The following is a 21,947-nucleotide window of genomic DNA, read 5'->3' on the forward strand; positions in this document are numbered from 1 at the left end:
AAAAGGCAATGGGAGATGGAACTCTAGGTTTATTATGTTACATCCAAAACACTTCCATGATTATTAAGAGACTATTGCTGCTCACAAATGAAACTTGTGAGTTTGTGATTATGATATCATGTACATGGTGTTTAAGTTGTGAAAACGTTGCTGCGAGGCAAAGCTTTACTGACGTTACTGTCAGTATCTAGAAGCGACAGTTACACAATCTAACACGTTAGTAGGCGAGTCACATAACACAGGAAATGCATAGAACTCTTTTTTTAAACTAAGAATAATGAGGAAGCGATTTCTTAAAAGTTGAGGTCTGATAAACAGTCTCACACAGACAAGCAGACGATTCTGACTTCAGTCTTTTATTTTCTCTGTGATAGATTTTTACCATTTAAAGTTTAGATTTTTGATGAGCTTTCATAAAAAGTCATACTTTCTGTTGAGAAGCTGAAGACAACACTGGCCATGTTGTCGACAGGAGCTGAATGTGTGTTCATGGGTTTGTTCCTGTACATCTCAGGTATGAATGACCGTTTATTTCTGCAATACTAACTGTGAATCGTAACTGAACCGTGAGAAATTTAAATGTTTATCAGCATATTAGTCAATTGTAGATTGATTTGATGAAAAAAAGATGAAGCTCAAATATTTTCTCAGATTCTGGTCCTCACATATATTACAGCAAATCGGTATTTACAAAAACAATTAATGTACAATTTATCTACTAGAAGTTAAGAACTATAAAAATGCTTTTCTGTTAAAGGGGTTGGAGCAAAAAGCATCTGTGCCTTAAAAGGTTCATCAGTGGATCTACACTGCTCAGCTCAACGTCCCAAATCAAGCATGAAATGGTTCACTGTTCGCTGGGAGGGCAACAAGAAGGTTCAAGATCAGATCTTTGCAGATGGAAAACGTGTGAACATATCTGAAGAGAGCGACTTCACTATTACGATCAATGATCTGAGAGAGAGTGATAAAAACACTTACTGTTGTAGTGACGTTAATGACAAACGAGATAAATGCCAGGGGGGAGAAATTCAGCTCCTTGTTGCAGGTACAGTGGTTCAGTTATTTATTATTAATTTATTACTGCAAAAATAACATCAGTGCATTAATTCTTGTTTTATTCAACATCATCTCAGACCTGCAGGTGAAGGTGTTTCCTACCACAGGAGAAAAGACGGTGTCCCTGATGTGCAGCAGCAGTTGTCCTCTGACTGAAAGCCCTGTGGTCTATATCTGGTACAAGAACACAGAGTTTCTCTATCAGGACTCGTCTCCTTGGTACCAGGAGCTAATCAGCAGCGAGGAATCAGTCACATACTCCTGTGCTCTCAAAGGCTACGAGCATCTCAGAGCCCCTGAAGTCTCAGTGGGTGAGTGACAACATGTGGCTCTGTATCCTGGTGCCTTGAATTGTAAAGCTTGTGAAACACTGTTCACCACAGAATGTCGTTTTTCTTTTGTCCAGCTTCTCTCACATCAGCCTGCTTCACTGTGACCTATGCTAAAGGCAGAATGTGCTCATATCAGCAGAGACCAGTAGATGAGCCGTGCTCCATCACATATCCCAGAGGTGAAGTTTCACAAATAATTACATGCAAACACACTCCCAATTCCATACGTCTAAATCCTTTAAATAATGTTTTCACAATTTAAAAGATCTACAGTGTTTCACCAGAGATCGTTAGTTACCTTACACGTTGAAGCCCGGTCATACTGAGGTCCTGGTTAGGGACCATGAGATATGAATTCTGGTTGGGTTAAGGTTCGGCATGAATTGGTCAAGAATGTGTGTGTGTATGTGTAAAAATTAACTAAAGAAAGCATGGATGGATTTTCACTCATCATTACATGGCAGGGATTATCCAGTAACTATTTGGTCACTCAAGTTATTAGCCCATCTCGATTAACGTGGCAGAGATGAAGTGGTGAGAAGCAGTTTGTTTTTTTATTCTCTCCCAACAGAAGTACAAGTACATGTTCAAAAGACTAAAGTCTGGTGGGATTTCAAACTGGCCTGTAACACCAGCTGTCCACAGACGGAAGCTCAAACCATCACATGGTACAAAAACAGACGATTGGAGCAGGAACCACAACGAGTTCCCAGCTCCTCTCCTGACTCTTACTCCTGTGCTGTAGAGCACTTGCTCTCAGATGAAGGTTGTGAGTATGAGCCTGTTTGTGGTCTGTTATAAGTCATAAAAGATTTGAGTCAAGAGCCTGTAAAAGGGAGAAAGATAAACTGTTTGATGATTTGTTTAAAATCTCTGTTTCAGGTATTCAGGATAAATACTGCTTCAGAGTGAATTATGTCAACAGGAGGATCTGTGCTCTGAAAGGTTCCTCAGTGAACATCTCCAGTGAATACTCGGATCCTTACAACCAGCAGTCGAAGTCTAAATCGTGGTATAAGAATAGGAGAAGTGATATGGCGGCTGGTGAAGAGCTGATAACGAATACAGATCGTATTAAGTTTCATGGAGTGATGAACAGCCACATCCTGACAATCAATGAACTGAACAAGAATGACTCAGCAGAATACATATTCAGAATAAGAAGTGATGCAGGGAGATGGCCGGCTGCTCCTGGGGTAACTTTGGTCATCACAGGTAGGTACAGTATTTAGATTAAATACCTTCATACTTTCTATAGAGAGTTACTATCGATAATAATAAGGCAACTAATTCAAAAAACTAATTCCATTTACCCTTCTTGGTTATTTGGGTTGTTTTAGAAGACACTTGTTCAGGAACGTCTTTATCAACTGACCAATCTCATCTTTCAGATCTGAGAGTGAAGTTTAGTCCTTCTGAGGAGGTGATCGAGGGGCAGAGAGTCACGCTGACCTGCAGAACCAGTTGTCCTCTGACGGACAACATGAACTACATTTGGTACTTGAACAATCAACCTCTGAATCTGACAAAAACACAAAGCAAGTACCTGGTTCTAGACCCCGTCAGCAGCGAACATGCAGGAAACTACTCCTGCAAGGTTAAAATGCTCCAAAAGAGCTCTCGTCAAAAGATGCTCACTGTCCACAGAAGAAGAAAAGGGACTCAAGCAGCCATAGGATATGTTGCTCTTCTCCTGGTCATAATACCCATCATCGTCTTCTTGTGGATTAGGTGAGCATCACTGTGCTCTGCTTCAAAGCAATGACTTTCACATTCTCTTTCACACTAACCTGGCTTCACCTATTCATTTCACTCTCTAGAAGAAAGATGACTTCCATCCAGTCTCCTAGAACTGAAACCTCTGTCAACTTGGAGGAGGTAAAGCAGAGAATTTTAACAGTTTCTTCCATTAGACAAACGTCCTCATCTATTCAGAGAGTTCAACCGAGTCCAAACAGCAGCTTCAACCATTGTTCTAATGAAACAGAGATGCATTGTCCCATATGTTCCATGAATGTTATATTTTACAATACTGTACATAAATCACATTTTATTTTCTCAGTACAATTCAGTTTTTAATTTTATATACATCAAGAGTTATTCCAGGCAAATGCAGCTATATTGAACCCTCCCATTCATTTGACCTCCATTTGGAATCTTTTAATTTCATTAAGAGAATTTTAAACACACAGAAATATTAAATAAAAATGTTTCTCTTGTCTCTTCATCAGATAAGCCCTGGTCAAGTGTACGACGACATCTCGGCTCAACCAATAGAGGAGGATGATATTCTCTATAGCAGCGTCCAATTCCCCAACAACAGAGATGCTCTCTACTCACAAATCCAGTCACATCAGCCCCAAGAAGAAGAGCAAAGCCCCTATGCTGTTGTCAGGTTTACACCCAAAACAACACCTGAGCAAACATCTGTTATTATAAGTGATTCAGACTTTGTGACTACTCAAAATTAAAAGCTGTCTCAGACCATATTCATTATTTTATATGTTTGTATTAATAGGCTACTTTGATTGTAATGGCATTTACTTGACATGTTACCTGCTATGCTGAATGTAATTAAAGAGTCTTATGACGAAAATGAGAAAAAAAATTATATTTCTAATAAATGTTTTTTTTTATATTTGTTTCTTTATGTTGCAACATGATTGACCACAAGTCTACAAATGCATTTCTATTTCCTCTTTCAGGCAAACTGGCCTGTTAGTGGACCTCTAAAATTAGCACATCACTGCAGACAAAGGCCTTGTCTAAACTACTGCAGACAACAAACACTCAAACGCGCTTGCTGGGCCAGTAGGTGGAGAAAAAGTCTATGATCAACAATCCACCAACACCAGAGAAGAATAATGTGTTCCAAGTAAAATTGGGCAAGTCAAGCTCCGGTCAATGTTTGAAATGTGGAGCTGTGCTGCTACATTTAGCTGCACACTTGTAACTGGACCAAGAACTGCTAACACAACTACTGAAACTGGTAAACAGCTGCCATTGTTGTTGTTGTTTCTGGTGTCTGCTCATTACACAAAGCAACAGTCGGCACGTGTGAAGTAAACTGTGACATCGTCATTTCCAAAATGCTCTGTTTTGTTTTTACACACGGATAAACAGAAACCAGGTTCTTCAAAAATCTGCACTATTGGAAGGTGTTTGTATAAATCTCTATATTAGTGAGTTAAAATACCGTTTGCATTTAGATGAGAGGCCCAAACACAGAGGAAACATTTCATTGAGCAAAATATCAGCATTAGCATGGACAACATTCTCGGCTGGCCCCTCAAACAGAGTTCGTCAATATTATGTTATAATTCTTACAGCAACGAAAGATAGGAAGTGTAAAAAACATTTTAATTTCAAATTAAGTTCATTTTTCAAAAAAACTAAAACAAAGAACCTTAAAACCTTCTGATTTTCTAAATATAAATATAAACAACAATAAAAATGTCAATGAATAAACGTCATAAATCATCAGTGTTTTAGTTTGTAAATTAGCAGGATTACACAAAAACAACTGAACTGACAACCATGACATTTTGTGGAGGGGTGGGACGTGGCCAAAGGAAGAATACACACAGGAAGTTTCACACAAACTTAACTCAATACGTATATGGTTAATTCCAAGTGACAGCAAACAAGCACACAACTGCAGCTGAAACTGAGGTCTGACTGACTGCGTGGATGGTAAAAACTTTAGGGATGATAGTGCAAGCACATGGCAAATAGTGCTGCAAATTGCACGACACAAAACGATACAATGCAGCAATGTGGCAAAACACCAATCTAGAGCTTCCATGTTATAATAATAAGAGAAGCGTAAAAGTGGTTTGGTTGATTATGAAAATGTGGTGGAACAAACTACAATCTGGTGGCCGCCACCGTCTGGATAATTAACTGGAAACGCTGCTTTGACATATTACATAATACTTATTAGCCTTGGTGGAGGTATGGACTGTCAGAGCAACATTCTAGTTTCAAATTAGTTTAATGTTAGCAACAGCTAAGAAACTTGTTAAAAGGCAATGGGAGATGGAACTCTAGGTTTATTATGTTACATCCAAAACACTTCCATGATTATTAAGAGACTATTGCTGCTTACAAATGAAACTTGTGAGTTTGTTGTTATGACATCATGTACATGGTGTTTAAGTTGTGAGAACATTGCTGCAAGGTAAAGTTTTACTGACGTTACTGTCAGTATCTACAAGCGACAGATACACAATCTAACACGTTAGTAGGCGAGTCACATAACACAGGAAATGCATAGAACTCTTTTTTTAAACTAAGAATAAGGAGGAAGCGATTTTTTACAAGTTGAGGTCTGACAAACCATCTCCCACAGACAATCAGACCATTCTGACTTCAGTCTTTCATTTACTCTGTGATAGATTTTTACCATTTAAAGTTTTTATTTTTGATGAGCTTTCATTTAAAGTGATACTTTCTGTTGAGAAGCTGAAGACAACACTGGCCATGTTGTCGGCAGGAGCTGAATGTGTGTTCATGGGTTTGTTCCTGTACATCTCAGGTATGAATGACCGTTTATTTCTACAATACTAACTGTGAATCGTAACTGAACCGTAAGAAATTTAAATGTTTATCAGCATATTAGTCAATTGTAGATTGATTTGAAGAAAAAAAAGATGACACTCAAAACGTTTTCTCAGATTCTGCTCTTCACATATATTACAGCAAATCGGTATTTACAAAAACAAATAATGTACAATTTACCTTCTAGAAGTTAAGAACTATAAAAATGCTTTTCTGTTAAAGGGGTTGGAGCAAACAGCATCTGTGCCTTAAAAGGTTCATCAGTGGATCTACACTGCTCAGCTCAACGTCCCAAATCAAGCATGAAATGGTTCACTGTTCACTGGGAGGACAACAAGAAGGTTCCAGATCAGATATTTGCAGATGGAAAACGTGTGAACATATCTGAAGAGAGCAACTTCACTATTATGATCAATGATCTGAGAGAGAGTGATAAAAACACTTACTGTTGTAGTGACGTTAATGACAAACTAAATAAATGCCAGGGGGGAGAAATTCAGCTCCTTGTTGCAGGTACAGTGGTTCAGTTATTTATTATGAATTTATTACTGCAAAAATAACATCAGTGCATTAATTCTTGTTTTATTCAACATCATCTCAGACCTGCAGGTGAAGGTGTTTCCTGCCACAGGAGAAAAGACAGTGTCCCTGATGTGCAGCAGCAGTTGTCCTCTGACTGAAAGCCCTGTGGTCTATATCTGGTACAAGAACACAGAGTTTCTCTATCAGGACTCGTCTCCTTGGTACCAGGAGCTAATCAGCAGTGAGGAATCAGTCACATACTCCTGTGCTCTCAAAGGCTACGAGCATCTCAGAGCCCCTGAAGTCTCAGTGGGTGAGTGACAACATGTGGCTCCGTATCCTGCTGCCTTGAATTGTAAAGCTTGTGAAACACTGTTCACCACAGAATGTCGTTCTTCTTTTGTCCAGCTTCTCTCACATCAGCCTGCTTCACTGTGACCTATGCTAAAGGCAGAATGTGCTCAAATCAGCAGAGACCAGAAGATGAGCCGTGCTCCATCACATATCCCAGAGGTGAAGTTTCACAAATAATTACATGCAAACACACTCCCAATCCCATACGTCTAAATCCTTTAAATAATGTTTTCACAATTTAAAAAATCTACAGTGTTTCACCAGAGATCGTTAGTTACCTTACACGTTGAAGCCCGGTCATACTGAGGTCCTGGTTAGGGACCATGAGATATGAATTCTGGTTGTGTTAAGGTTAGGCATGAATTGGTCGTGAATGTAAACATGTGTGTGTGTATGTGTACAAATTAACTAAAGAAAGCATGGATGGATTTTCACTCATCATTATGTGGCAGGGATTATCCAGTAACTACTACTCAAGTTATTAGCCCATCTCAATTAACGTGGCAGAGATGAAGTGGTGAGAAGCAGTTTGTTTTTTTATTCTCTCCCAACAGAAGTACAAGTACATGTTCAAAAGACTGAAGCAGATCAGTATTTCAAACTGGCCTGTAACACCAGCTGTCCACAGACGGAAGCTCAAACCATCACATGGTACAAAAACAGACGATTGGAGCAGGAACCACGATCAGTTCCCAGCTCCTCTCCTCACTCTTACTCCTGTGCTGTAGAGCACTTGTTCTCAGATGAAGTTTGTGAGTATGAGCTTGTTTGTCGTCTGTTATAATTCATAAAAGATTTGAGTCAAGAGCCTGTAAAAGGGAGTAAGATAAACTGTTTGATGATTTGTTTAAAATCTCTGTTTCAGGTATTCAGGATCTAAACTGCTTCAGAATGAATTATGTCAACAGGAGGATCTGTGCTCTGCAAGGTTCCTCAGTGAACATCTCCAGTGAATACTCGGATCCTTACAACCAGCAGTCGAAGTCTAAATCGTGGTATAAGAATAGGAGAAGTGATATTGCGGCTGGTGAAGAGCTGATAACGAATACAGATCGTATTAAGTTTCATGGAGTGATGAACAGCCACATCCTGACTATCAATGAACTGAACAAGAATGACTCAGCAGAATACATATTCAGAATAGGAAGAGATGCAGGGAGATGGCCGGCTGTTCCTGGGGTGACTTTGGTCGTCACAGGTAGGTACAGTATTTAGATTAAATACCTGCATACTTTCTATAGAGAGTTACTATCGATAATAATAAGGAAACTAATTCAACAAACTAATTCCATTTACCCTTCTTGGTTATTTGGGTTGTTTTAGAAGACACTTGTTCAGGAACGTCTTTATCAACTGACCAATCTCATCTTTCAGATCTGAAAGTGAAGTTTAGTCCTTCTGAGGAGGTGACCGAGGGGCAGAGAGTCACGCTGACCTGCAGAACCAGTTGTCCTCTGACGGACAACATGAACTACATTTGGTACTTGAACAATCAACCTCTGAATCTGACAAAAACACAAAGCAAGTACCTGGTTCTAGACCCCGTCAGCAGTGAACATGCAGGAAACTACTCCTGCAAGGTTAAAATGCTCCAAAAGAGCTCTCTTCAAAAGATGCTCACTGTCCACAGAAGAAAAGGGACTCAAGCAGCCATAAGAATCGTTGTTCTTCTCCTGGTTGTAATACCCACCTCCATCTTCTTGTGGATTAGGTGAGCATCACTGTGCTCTGCTTCAAAGCAATGACTTTCACATTCTCTTTCACACTAACCTGGCTTCACCTATTCATTTCACTCTCTAGAAGAAAGATGACTTCCATCCAGTCTCCTAGAACTGAAACCTCCTTCAGCTTGGAGGAGGTAAAGCAGAGAATTTTAACAGTTTCTTCCATTAGACAAACGTCCTCATCTATTCAGAGAGTTCAACTGAGTCCAAACAGCAGCTTCAACCATTGTTCTAATGAAACAGAGATGCATTGTCCCATATGTTCCATGAATGTTATATTTTACAACAATGTACATAAATCATGTTTTATTTTCTCAGTACAATTCAGTTTTTAATTTTATATACATCAAGAGTTATTCCAGGCAAATGCAGCTTTATTGAACCCTCCCATTCATTTGACCTCCATTTGGAATCTGTTAATTTCATTAAGAGAATTTTAAATACACAGAAATATTAAATAAAAATGTTTCTCTTGTCTCTTCATCAGATAAGCCCTGGTCAAGTGTACGAGAACATCTCGGCTCAACCAATAGAGGATGATATTCTCTAAAGCAGCGTTCAACTCCCCAACAACAGAGATGCTCTCTACTCACAAATCCAGCCACATCAGCCCCAAGAAGAAGAGCAAAGCCCCTATGCTGTTGTCAGCTTTACACCCAAAACAACACCTGAGCAAACATCTGTTATTACAAGTGATTCAGACTTTGTGACTACTCAAAATTAAAAGCTGCCTCAGACCATATTCATTATTTTATATGTTTGTATTAATAGGCTACTTTGATTGTAATGGCATTTACTTGACATGTTACCTGCTATGCTGAATGTAATTAAAGAGACTTATGACGAAAATGAGAAAAAAAAATGTTTAATATGTTTTTTTATGTTGCAACATGATTGACCACAAGTCTACAAATGCATTTCTATTTCCACTTTCAGACAAACTGGCCTGTTAGTGGACCTCTAAAATTAGCACATCACTACAGACAAAGGCCTTGTCTAAACTACTGCAGACAACAAACACTCAAACGCGCTTGCTGGGCCAGTAGGTGGAGAAAAAGTCTATGATCAACAATCCACCAACACCAGAGAAGAATAATGTGTTCCAAGTAAAATTGGGCAAGTCAAGCTCCGGTCAATGTTTGAAATGTGGAGCTGTGCTGCTACATTTATCTGAACACTTGTAACTGGACCAAGAACTGCTAACACAACTACTGAAACTGTTAAACAGCTGCCATTGTTGTTGTTGTTTCTGGCGTCTGCTCATTATACAAAGCAACAGTCGGCACGTGTGAAGTAAACTGTGACATCATCATTTCCAAAATGCTCTGTTTTGTTTTCACACACGGATAAACAGAAACCAGGTTCTTCAAAAATCTGCACTATTGGAAGGTGTTTGTATAAATCTCTGTATTAGTGAGTTAAAATACCGTTTGCATTTAGATGAGAGGCCCAAACACAGAGGAACAATTTCATTGAGCAAAATATCAGCATTAGCATGGACAACATTCTCGGCTGGCCCCTCAAACAGAGTTCGTCAACATTATGTTATAATTCTGACAGCAACGAAAGATAGGAAGTGTAAAAAACATTTTAACATCAAATTAAGTTCATTTTTCAAAAAAACTAAAACAAAGAACATTAAAACCTTCTAATTTTCAAAATATAAATATAAACAACAATAAAAATGTCAACGAATAAACGCTTTAAATCATCAGTGTTTGAGTTTGTAAATTAGCAGGATTACACAAAAACCACTGAACTGACAACCATGACATTTTGTGGAGGGGTGGGACGTGGCCAAAGGAAGAATACACACAGGAAGTTTCCCACAAACTTAACTCAATACGTATATGGTTAATTCCAAGTGACAGCAAACAAGCACACAACTGCAGCTGAAACTGAGGTCTGACTGACTGCGTGGATGGTAACAACTTTAGGGATGATAGTGCAAGCACATGGCAAATAGTGCTGCAAATTGCACGACACAAAACGACAATGCAGCAATGTGGCAAAACACCAATCTAGAGATTCCATGTTATAATAATAAGAGAAGCGTAAAAGTGGTTTGGTTGATTATGAAAATGTGGTGGAACAAACTACAATCTGGTGGCCGCCACCGTCTGGATAATTAACTGGAAACGCTGCTTTGACATATTACATAATACTTATTAGCCTTGGTGGAGGTATGGACTGTCAGAGCAACATTCTAGTTTCAAATTAGTTTAATGTTAGCAACAGCTAAGAAACCTGTTAAAAGGCAAAGGGAGATGGAACTCTAGGTTTATTATGTTACATCCAAAACACTTCCATGATTATTTAGAGACTATTGCTGCTTACAAATGAAACTTGTGAGTTTGTGGTTATGACGTCATGTACATGGTGTTTAAGTTGTGAGAACATTGCTGCAAGGCAAAGCTTTACTGACGTTACTGTCAGTATCTACAAGCGACAGATACACAACCTAACACGTTAGTAGGCGAGTCACATAAAAGAGGAAATGCATAGAGCTCTTTTTATGAGGAAGTGATTTCTTACAAGTTGAGATCTGACAAACAGTCTCACACAGACAATCAGACCATTCTGACTTCAGTCTTTTATTTACTCTTTGATAGATTTTTACCATTTAAAGTTTTGATTTTTGATGAGCTTTCATAAAAAGTGATACTTTCTGTTGAGAAGCTGAAGACAACACTGGCCATGTTGTCGACAGGAGCTGAATGTGTGTTCATGGGTTTGTTCCTGTACATCTCAGGTATGAATGACCGTTTATTTCTACAATACTAACTGTGAATCGTAACTGAACCATAAGAAATTAAAATGTTTATCAGCATATTAGTCAATTGTAGATTGAAGAACTATAAAAATGCTTTTCTGTTAAAGGGGTTGGAGCAAACAGCATCTGTGCCTTAAAAGGTTCATCAGTGGATCTACACTGCTCAGCTCAACGTCCCAAATCAAGCAGGAAATGGTTCACTGTTCGCTGGGAGGACAACAAGAAGGTTCAAGATCAGATCTTTGCAGATGGAAAACGTGTGAACAAATCTGAAGAGAGCAACTTCACAATTACAATCAATGATCTGAGAGAGAGTGATAAAAACACTTACTGTTGTAGTGACGTTAATGACAAACGAGATAAATGCCAGGGGGGAGTCATTCAGCTCCTTGTTGCAGGTACAGTGGTTCAGTTATTTATTATGAATTTATTACTGCAAAAATAACATCAGTGCATTAATTCTTGTTTTATTCAACATCCTCTCAGACCTGCAGGTGAAGGTGTTTCCTACCACAGGAGAAAAGACAGTGTCCCTGATGTGCAGCAGCAGTTGTCCTCTGACTGAAAGCCCTGTGGTCTATATCTGGTACAAGAACACAGAGTTTCTCTATCAGGACTCGTCTCCTTGGTACCAGGAGCTAATCAGCAGCGAGGAATCAGTCACATACTCCTGTGCTCTCAAAGGCTACGAGCATCTCAGAGCCCCTGAAGTCTCAGTGGGTGAGTGACAACATGTGGCTCCATATCCTGGTGCCTTGAATTGTAAAGCTTGTGAAACACTGTTCACCACAGAATGTCGTTCTTCTTTTGTCCAGCTTCTCTCACGTCAGCCTGCTTCACTGTGACCTATGCTAAAGGCAGAATGTGCTCAAATCAGCAGAGACCAGAAGATGAGCCGTGCTCCATCACATATCCCAGAGGTGAAGTTTCACAAATAATTACATGCAAACACACTCCCAACCCCATACGTCTAAATCCTTTAAATAATGTTTTTCACAAAATAAAAGATCTACAGTGTTTCACCAGAGATCGTTAGTTACCTTACACGTTGAAGCCCGGTCATACTGAGGTCCTGGTTAGGGACCATGAGATATGAGTTCTGGTTGGGTTAAGGTTCGGCAGGAATTGGTCAAGAATGTAAACATGTGTGTGTGTATGTGTACAAATTAACTAAAGAAAGCATGGATGGATTTTCACTCATCATTATGTGGCAGGGATTATCCAGTAACTATTTGCTCACTCAAGTTATTAGCCCATTTCGATTAACGTGGCAGAGATGAAGTGGTGAGAAGCAGTTTGTTTTTTCATTCTCTCCCAACAGAAGTACAAGTACATGTTCAAAAGACTGAAGCTCATCAGTATTTCAAACTGGCCTGTAACACCAGCTGTCCACAGACTGAAGCTCAAACCATCACATGGTACAGAAACAGACGATTGGAGCAGGAACCACAATCAGTTCTCAGCTCCTCTCCTCACTCTTACTCCTGTGCTGTAGAGCACTTGTTCTCAGATGAAGTTTGTGAGTATGAGCCCGTTTGTGGTCTGTTATAATTCATAAAAGATTTGAGTCAAGAGCCTGTAAAAGGGAGAAAGATAAACTGTTTGATGATTTGTTTAAAATCTCTGTTTCAGGTGTTCAGGATCAAAGCTGCTCCAGAGTGAATTATGTCAACAGGAGGATCTGTGCTCTGAAAGGTTCCTCAGTGAACATCTCCAGTGAATACTCGGATCCTTACAACCAGCAGTGGAAGTCTAAATCGTGGTATAAGTCACTTTGTGACTACTCAAAATTAAAAGCTGCCTCAGACCATATTCATTATTTTATATGTTTGTATTAATAGGCTACTTTGATTGTAATGGCATTTACTTGACATGTTACCTGCTATGCTGAATGTAATTAAAGAGTCTTATGACGAAAATGAGAAATAAAATTATATTTCTAATGAATGTATTTTATATATTCGTTTTTTTATGTTGCAACATGATTGACCACAAGTCTACAAATGCATTTCTATTTCCACTTTCAGACAAACTGGCCTGTTAGTGGACCTCTAAAATTAGCACTTCACTACAGACAAAGGCCTTGTCTAAACTACTGCAGACAACAAACACTCAAACGAGCTTGCTGGGCCAGTAGGTGGCGAAAAAGTCTATGATCAACAATCCACCAAACACCAGAGAAGAATAATGTGTTCCAAGTAAAATTGGGCAAGTCAAGCTCCGGTCAATGTTTGAATTGTGGAGCTGTGCTGCTACATTTAGCTGCACACTTGTAACTGGACCAAGAACTGCTAACACAACTACTGAAACTGGTAAACAGCTGCCATTGATGTTGTTGTTTCTGGTGTCTGCTCATTACACAAAGCAACAGTCGGCACGTGTGAAGTAAACTGTGACATCATCGTTTCCAAAATGCTTTGTTTTGTTTTTACACACTGATAAACAGAAACCAGGTTCTGCAAAAATCTGCACTATTGGAAGGCGTTTGTATAAATCTCTGTATTAGTGAGTTAAAATACCGTTTGCATTTAGATGAGAGGCCCAAACACAGAGGAAAAATTTCATTGAGCAAAATATCAGCATTAGCATGGACAACATTCTCGGCTGGCCCCTCAAACAGAGTTCGTCAACATTATGTTATAATTCTGACAGCAACGACAGATAGGAAGTGTAAAAAACATTTTAATTTCAAATTAAGTTAATTTTTCAAAAAAACTAAGCAAAAAATCTTAAAACCTTCTAATTTTCAAATTATAAATATAAACAACAATAAAAATGTCAACGAATAAACGCCATAAATCATCAGTGTTTGAGTTTGTAAATTAGCAGGATTACACAAAAACCACTGAACTGACAACCACGAAATTTTGTGGAGGGGCGGGACCAAGGGGCAACATCCCGGGCTGAGCGATGAGACCAATGCGGAAGTGCAAAAAGCTGTAGTTCACTGGGTGGCCACTTGAGGCTGGCTCCAAGAAGGAGTCAATTTCCATTGACTCCCATGATAAAAAGCCCGACTTTAGAGCAGAATTAAACCTGTTTACAGCCTGGTTCAAAAAACGGTTTTAGTCTCAATCACTAAGTTCTTCCTTCATGACAACTCTGAGGGGGGTGAATGTTTTTCTAACTCACTTGTTTAAATTATATAGAGGTTTGATATTATGAATAATTATCACTTGATGGACAGGTGACGTCACCGTTACATCGCGACTCCAGTACCTAGCCTGTTGCCTGCTCGGCTTCACCTGAGCTAACAGGCTAACAGGCTAACAGGCTAACCCCCGTCCCCGAACAGGACCTGAGTCTGTGGAGAGGTTTCACTCACATATCGGATGAATAATACGGTTTGATGTTCGGCTTGTTCTCCTGACGGAGAAGTTAAAGACGTCTGCGCCCCAGTTTCTGTGGTAAGTAAAGTTTAGTATTTTATTTATGTGTTAGTAGTGATGAGCAGGTATCGGTGTCTCTGTACCTGGCTTGTTAGCTTAGCTCCGCTAGCCTGCAGGGAAGATACCAGCAGTAATGGCGATGCTAACGGGACCGTACGGGAGTTATTACCGACATGAACCGACATGAACCGGTCCACACAGCAGAGAGAAGCGTTATGAATCTTTTAAACTGAGACAGGTGACTGTGTGTGTCTGGAGAATAAGCTCCACCACGTAAGATATCTAATGTTATGTAAAGTTGTTTCACTCGCCAACCTATTTGACTTGACTACGTTATTGTTAGTAACTTCAGTATTAATGTCATATTAGATTATTGTTCAAGAAAAAACATTAGTGCAGCTGCTGCAGTGGGAAACTCGTTGAGCTGAACTTTGTTATTGTGGCTGTACGGTAACGTAACGTTAAATTTAAATAGTTAAAATTTTTACCACAAACACAGATTATTATTCTGCAGAAACAGATTTACTGTGATCAACTAAAACGTTTTATTCAGAGTATTGGTGTTAATGTGTTGTAACGTGTTAGTGAAAACTAAACTTGTCGCCTGCATTCAGTTTTTACATCGTTAATCTTAGGCAGACTTTACTGAATTATTGTGTTAAATAAGTGGACATGCAGAATAATGTATTTTTTTGTCACATATAAATAAATTATAGGAAGTGTAACTTTACTAGAATAGACAGTCACATAGAGAACCTGAGGCTGATGTCCACCACCTATTTCCTAAGGTGAAATGATTATGATCTGATGAACTTTGAAGTAATACACTTTTTACCATGTAAAAGTCTGTTAAGGAGTTAACCTGGCACATGTATGACTTTACATATCTGTGTATTTGTGTTGAATGTTCCTCTAGGTGACTCAGACAGCCTGCACCTGTGGATGTCCAACATGAGACACAACTGGAATCCAACCAGACTGAACACTGAGGGTCATCACTTCAACACTGACTCCAGGTACAGACCTGTTTTCATAACTTACAAACAATCAAAGCAAAGTATTGCACATAATACATAATGTATTAAATAATATATGCAATACTTTTAATGTGGAAGAAGTCCATACTGTACATTCATTGTCTTGGTAGTGCACTGTTTAATCCACAACTATATTCAAATACATAGTTGAATATCCACAGAAAATAAGGATACAAACTTTGTTCATGAGTAACACTTCCTCTACAATAATGCCATACTTTTATGTTTCCTGTCATTTTATTAGGGACGGACGAGCCTGAAGGACACAGCTGTGCTGACTGTGTTCTGTCTCTTATGGCAAAGAAGAAAAATAAAACACTGGGTTTTTATCTAAAGTGTATCAAATCAGAAAGTAAAAGATAAACATTGTTCTGATAAGTGTTCATTTTTTTAACCAACCATAATGAATATAGAAATTAACTCTATTATCCATGACACTTAGCAATGACTGCCAACTCTAAACAGTTGCAAGCCATCTTTAGTTAAGGGAGGAAAACATGAAGTGTTGTGCAGATGAAGCTGGTGCAGGTCGTCCTCATGTTGACCAGCCTGAAGCTGCCGATCTCCACCATGTTGCTGCTGCCACAGTGGATGCTGAGGACATCAGGTGCTGCTGTGCTTCATCTAATGAAAAGAAGAAACTCACTATAAAAGGATGTTTTATGTTGTGTATGTTCCAGCTAAGACTGGTTCTTACAGTTTATTCTGTGTTCAGCAGGTGGAAGCACCACAGATTTCAGACAGAACCGATGTTCCCTCCATTTCTCTCAGTGTGAAAACATAATTATATAATAAATATGAGAACTGTTTACAACAGTGGTGTGTGGAGATTATAATCTTATCTAAACTGTCTAATTCACTGTAAATTCCATAACAGGCTAAATAAACGAGGTGGCAATAGTAATGGTGGTTATACCAGCCTGTATCAGAACATTTGTGAAACATATAGTTACTATCACATGCAACTTACACATGTAGCGTATTGATATTAACTTATTAAAATTAAAATCAAGTGACAACCAAACACACGACTCTGTAGTAATGTAGTTAATTTGCTTCAATCTGTTCATTACACGTGTTAAATTAACGGTAACTTTTATAACAATTACATATTAAAAACCACTTGAGGCATGTAAGCATATGATTATGATAATAGATAAAGCAATAGGTTTTGTTGTTGTGTAGTTTCAAGGTTACTTACCTCTAGTGAGTTCGTTGTAAAGATCGCGACCATCCAGAAGCAACTGCACCGCAGCGCTAGCCGGTTTGCGGCATCGGGTAGCATGTAGCCTAGCTCCTTAGCCTGAGCTAACCAGGTAACGTTGAGCTCTGCGGGCGTGGCTCAGCTGTCAGTCTAACTCGCACGACTCCTCTTTGCCCATTTATTGGTTAGCCAGGAACTAGGAGGAGTCAGCACTGGCAAGATGGCGTCAGGTGAACGCCTACTACTAGCCTCATTTTCACTCTTCAGAAACCAACGGGTGACGTCACGGACACTACGTCCATCTATATATACAGTCTATGGGTGGGACGTGGCCAATACACACAGTAAGTTTCCCACAAACTTAACTCAATATGTATATGGTTAATTCCAAGTGACAGCAAACAAGCACACAACTGCAGCTGAAACTGAGGTCTGACTGACTGCGTGGATGGTAAAAACTTTAGGGATGATAGTGCAGGCACATGGCAAATAGTGCTGCAAATTGCACGACACAAAACGATACAATGCAGCAATGTGGCAAAACACCAATCTAGAGATTCCATGTTATAATAATAAGAGAAGCGTAAAAGTGGTTTGGTTGATTATGAAAATGTGGTGGAACAAACTACAATCTGGTGGCCGCCACCGTCTGGATAATTAACTGGAAACGCTGCTTTGACATATTACATAATACTTATTAGCCTTGGTGGAGGTATGGACTGTCAGAGCAACATTCTAGTTTCAAATTAGTTTAATGTTAGCAACAGCTAAGAAACTTGTTAAAAGGCAATGGGAGATGGAACTCTAGGTTTATTATGTTACATCCAAAACACTTCCATGATTATTAAGAGACTATTGCTGCTCACAAATGAAACTTGTGAGTTTGTGGTTATGACGTCATGTACATGGTGTTTAAGTTGTGAGAACATTGCTGCAAGGCAAAGCTTTACTGACGTTACTGTCAGTGTCTAGAAGCCACAGTTACACAATCTAGAACGTTAGCAGACGAGTCACATAAAACAGGAAATGCATAGAACTCTTTTTATGAGGAAGCGATTTTTTACAAGTTGAGATCTGACAAACCGTCTCACACAGACAAACAGACCATTCTGACTTCAGTCTTCATTTACTCTGTGATAGATTTTTACAATTTAAAGTTTTGATTTTTGATGAGCTTTCATTTAAAGTGATACTTTCTGTTGAGAAGCTGAAGACAACACTGGCCATGTTGTCGGCAGGAGCTGAATGTGTGTTCATGGGTTTGTTCCTGTACATCTCAGGTATGAATGACCGTTTATTTCTACAATACTAACTGTGAATCGTAACTGAACCGTAAGAAATTTAAATGTTTATCAGCATATTAGTCAATTGTAGATTGATTTGAAGAAAATAATTTATCTTCGAGAAGTTAAGAACTATAAAAATGCTTTTCTGTTAAAGGGGTTGGAGCAAAAAGCATCTGTGCCTTAAAAGGTTCATCAGTGGATCTACACTGCTCAGCTCAACTTCCCAAATCAAGCAGGAAATGGTTCACTGTTCGCTGGGAGGACAACAAGATGGTTCAAGATCAGATCTTTGCAGATGGAAAACGTGTGAACATATCTGAAGAGAGCAACTTCACTATTACGATCAATGATCTGAGAGAGAGTGATAAAAACACTTACTGTTGTAGTGACGTGAATGACAAACAAAATAAATGCCAGGGGGGAGTCATTCAGCTCCTTGTTGCAGGTACAGTGGTTCAGTTATTTATTATTAATTGATCACTGCAAAAATAACATCAGTGCATTAATTCTTGTTTTATTCAACATCCTCTCAGACCTGCAGGTGAAGGTGTTTCCTGCCACAGGAGAAAAGACAGTGTCACTGATGTGCAGCAGCAGTTGTCCTCTGACTGAAAGCCCTGTGGTCTATATCTGGTACAAGAACACAGAGTTTCTCTATCAGGACTCGTCTCCTTGGTACCAGGAGCTAATCAGCAGCGAGGAATCAGTCACATACTCCTGTGCTCTCAAAGGCTACGAGCATCTCAGAGCCCCTGAAGTCTCAGTGGGTGAGTGACAACATGTGGCTCCGTATCCTGCTGCCTTGAATTATAAAGCTTGTGAAACACTGTTCACCACAGAATGTCGTTTTTCTTTTGTCCAGCTTCTCTCACATCAGCCTGCTTCACTGTGACCTATGCTAAAGGCAGAATGTGCTCAAATCAGCAGAGACCAGAAGATGAGCCGTGCTCCATCACATATCCCAGAGGTGAAGTTTCACAAATAATTACATGCAAACACACTCCCAACCCCATACGTCTAAATCCTTTAAATAATGTTCTCACAATTTAAAAGATCGACAGTGTTTCACCAGAGATCGTTAGTTACCTTACACGTTGAAGCCCGGTCATACTGAGGTCCTGGTTAGGGACCATGAGATATGAATTCTGGTTGGGTTAAGGTTAGGCATGAATTGGTCAAGAATGGAAACGTGTGTGTGTGTGTGTATGTGTACAACTTAACTAAAGAAAGCATGGATGGATTTTCACTCATCATTATGTGGAAGGGATTATCCAGTAACTGTTTGGTCACTCAAGTTATTAGATCATCTCGATTAACGTGGCAGAGATGAAGTGGTGAGAAGCAGTTTGTTTTTTCATTCTCTCCCAACAGAAATACAAGTACATGTTCAAAAGACTGAAGACTGGTGGTATTTCAAACTGGCCTGTAACACCAGCTGTCCACAGACTGAAGCTCAAACCATCACATGGTACAGAAACAGACGATTGGAGCAGGAACCACAACCAGTTCTCAGCTCCTCTCCTCACTCTTACTCCTGTGCTGTAGAGCACTTGTTCTCAGATGAAGTTTGTGAGTATGAGCTCGTTCGTGGTCTGTTACAATTCATAAAAGATTTGAGTCAAGAGCCTGTAAAAGGGAGAAAGATAAACTGTTTGATGATTTGTTTAAAATCTCTGTTTCAGGTATTCAGGATCAATACTGCTCCAGAGTGAATTATGTCAACAGGAGGATCTGTGCTCTGAAAGGTTCCTCAGTGAACATCTCCAGTGAATACTCGGATCCTTACAACCAGCAGTGGAAGTCTAAATCGTGGTATAAGAATAGGAGAAGTGATATTGCGGCTGGTGAAGAGCTGATAAAGAGTACAGATCGTATTAAGTTTCACGAAGTGATGAACCGCCACATCCTGACTATCAATAAACTGAACAAGAATGACTCAGCAGAATACATATTCAGAATAGGAAGTGATGCAGGGAAATGGCCGGCTGTTCCTGGGGTGACTTTGGTCGTCACAGGTAGGTACAGTATTTAGATTAAATACCTGCATACTTTCTATAGAGAGTTACTATCGATAATAATAAGGAAACTAATTCAACAAACTAATTCCATTTACCCTTCTTGCTTGTTTGGGTTGTTTTAGAAGACACTTGTTCAGGAACGTCTTTATCAACTGACCAATCTCATCTTTCAGATCTGAAAGTGAAGTTTAGTCCTTCTGAGGAGGTGACAGAGGGACAGAGAGTCACGCTGACCTGCAGAACCAGTTGTCCTCTGACGGACAACATGAACTACATTTGGTACTTGAACAATCAACCTCTGAATCTGACAAAAACACAAAGCAAGTACCTGGTTCTAGACCCCGTCAGCAGTGAACATGCAGGAAACTACTCCTGCAAGGTTAAAATGCTCCAAAAGAGCTCTCGTCAAAAGATGCTCACTGTCCACAGAAGAAGAAAATGGACTCAAGTAGCCATAAGAATCGTTGTTGTTCTCCTGGTTGTAATACCCACCTCCATCTTCTTGTGGATTAGGTGAGCATCACTGTGCTCTGCTTCAAAGCAATGACTTTCACATTCTCTTTCACACTAACCTGGCTTCACCTATTCATTTCACTCTCTAGAAGAAAGATGACTTCCATCCAGTCTCCTAGAACTGAAACCTCCTTCAACTTGGAGGAGGTAAAGCAGAGAATTTTAACAGTTTCTTCCATTAGACAAACGTCCTCATCTATTCAGAGAGTTCAACTGAGTCCAAACAGCAGCTTCAACCATTGTTCTAATGAAACAGAGATGCATTGTCCCATGTGTTCCATGAATGTTATATTTAACAATACTGTACATAAATCATGTTTTATTTGTCAGTACAATTCAGTTTTTAATTGTATATACATCAAGAGTTATTCCAGGCAAATGCAGCTATATTGAACCCTCCCATTCATTTGACCTCCATTTGGAATCTTTTAATTTCATTAAGAGAATTTTAAATACACAGAAATATTAAATAAAAATGTTTCTCTTGTCTCTTCATCAGATAAGCCCTGGTCAAGTGTACGACGATATCTCGGCTCAACCAATAGAGGAGGATGATATTCTCTAAAGCAGCGTCCAACTCCCCAACAACAGAGATGCTCTCTACTCACAAATCCAGTCACATCAGCCCCAAGAAGAAGAGCAAAGCCCCTATGCTGTTGTCAGGTTTACACCCAAAACAACACCTGAGTAAACACAGTCTATAAATGCATTTCTATTTCCACTTTCAGGCAAACTGGCCTGTTAGTGGACCTCTAAAATTAGTACATCGCTATAAACAAAGGCCTATTTTTTTATCTAATATTTCCCCCTCCATTAAAAATAGAAATCTCCTTCGACACGAATTTTGTTTTCCTTAATATCTCTGATGGTATCTCTGTCACGACGAGAGCAACAAGACTACAAACACTCAAACAAGCATGCTGGGCCAGTAGGTGGCGATAAAGTCGAGGATCAACAATCCACCAAACAAGGACATTTTCCGTTTTGTAAAATATCAGCATTAGCGTGGACAAGGTGATGTATGGAACATGATAACTGTTCCTGTCATTATCTCTGCATTGCACTTACTGTACGTTGAGGGGCATCAGTTTGCTGTGCAGCTTCCTGTGATGCACATCTCCAGCTTCTTGATGCCTCAACAGCACATTTGAGAGCCCTGACAAACAGTCACCGCCT

At 39.4% G+C, this 21,947-nt stretch overlaps 1 protein-coding gene and 3 long non-coding RNA genes across 4 annotated transcripts; all 4 read left to right on the forward strand.

Moving 5' to 3' along the window:
• Positions 1 to 1,225: 1,225 nt before the first annotated feature.
• On the forward strand, positions 1,226 to 21,521 carry LOC117761937 (B-cell receptor CD22-like). Its single transcript, XM_034586307.1, has 7 exons — positions 1,226 to 1,370; positions 1,466 to 1,570; positions 1,963 to 2,160; positions 2,274 to 2,606; positions 2,783 to 3,122; positions 3,212 to 3,269; positions 21,271 to 21,521. Exons 2-7 carry the CDS (start codon positions 1,513 to 1,515, stop codon positions 21,334 to 21,336), a joined length of 1,053 nt encoding a protein of 350 aa, XP_034442198.1. The 5' UTR covers positions 1,226 to 1,370; positions 1,466 to 1,512; the 3' UTR covers positions 21,337 to 21,521.
• Positions 5,739 to 6,280, forward strand: LOC117762005. The gene is made up of 2 exons (XR_004613912.1): positions 5,739 to 5,928; positions 6,174 to 6,280. It is a non-coding gene; the product is annotated as an uncharacterized LOC117762005 (long non-coding RNA).
• Positions 14,629 to 15,876, forward strand: LOC117762028. Its single transcript, XR_004613921.1, has 2 exons — positions 14,629 to 14,731; positions 15,630 to 15,876. It is a non-coding gene; the product is annotated as an uncharacterized LOC117762028 (long non-coding RNA).
• Positions 19,178 to 20,101, forward strand: LOC117762034. The gene is made up of 3 exons (XR_004613922.1): positions 19,178 to 19,207; positions 19,612 to 19,809; positions 19,923 to 20,101. It is a non-coding gene; the product is annotated as an uncharacterized LOC117762034 (long non-coding RNA).
• Positions 21,522 to 21,947: the final 426 nt, after the last annotated feature.

Source organism: Hippoglossus hippoglossus, chromosome 1 (assembly GCF_009819705.1).
Source record: "Hippoglossus hippoglossus isolate fHipHip1 chromosome 1, fHipHip1.pri, whole genome shotgun sequence".
In the NCBI taxonomy this organism is placed as follows: Eukaryota; Metazoa; Chordata; class Actinopteri; order Pleuronectiformes; family Pleuronectidae; genus Hippoglossus; species Hippoglossus hippoglossus.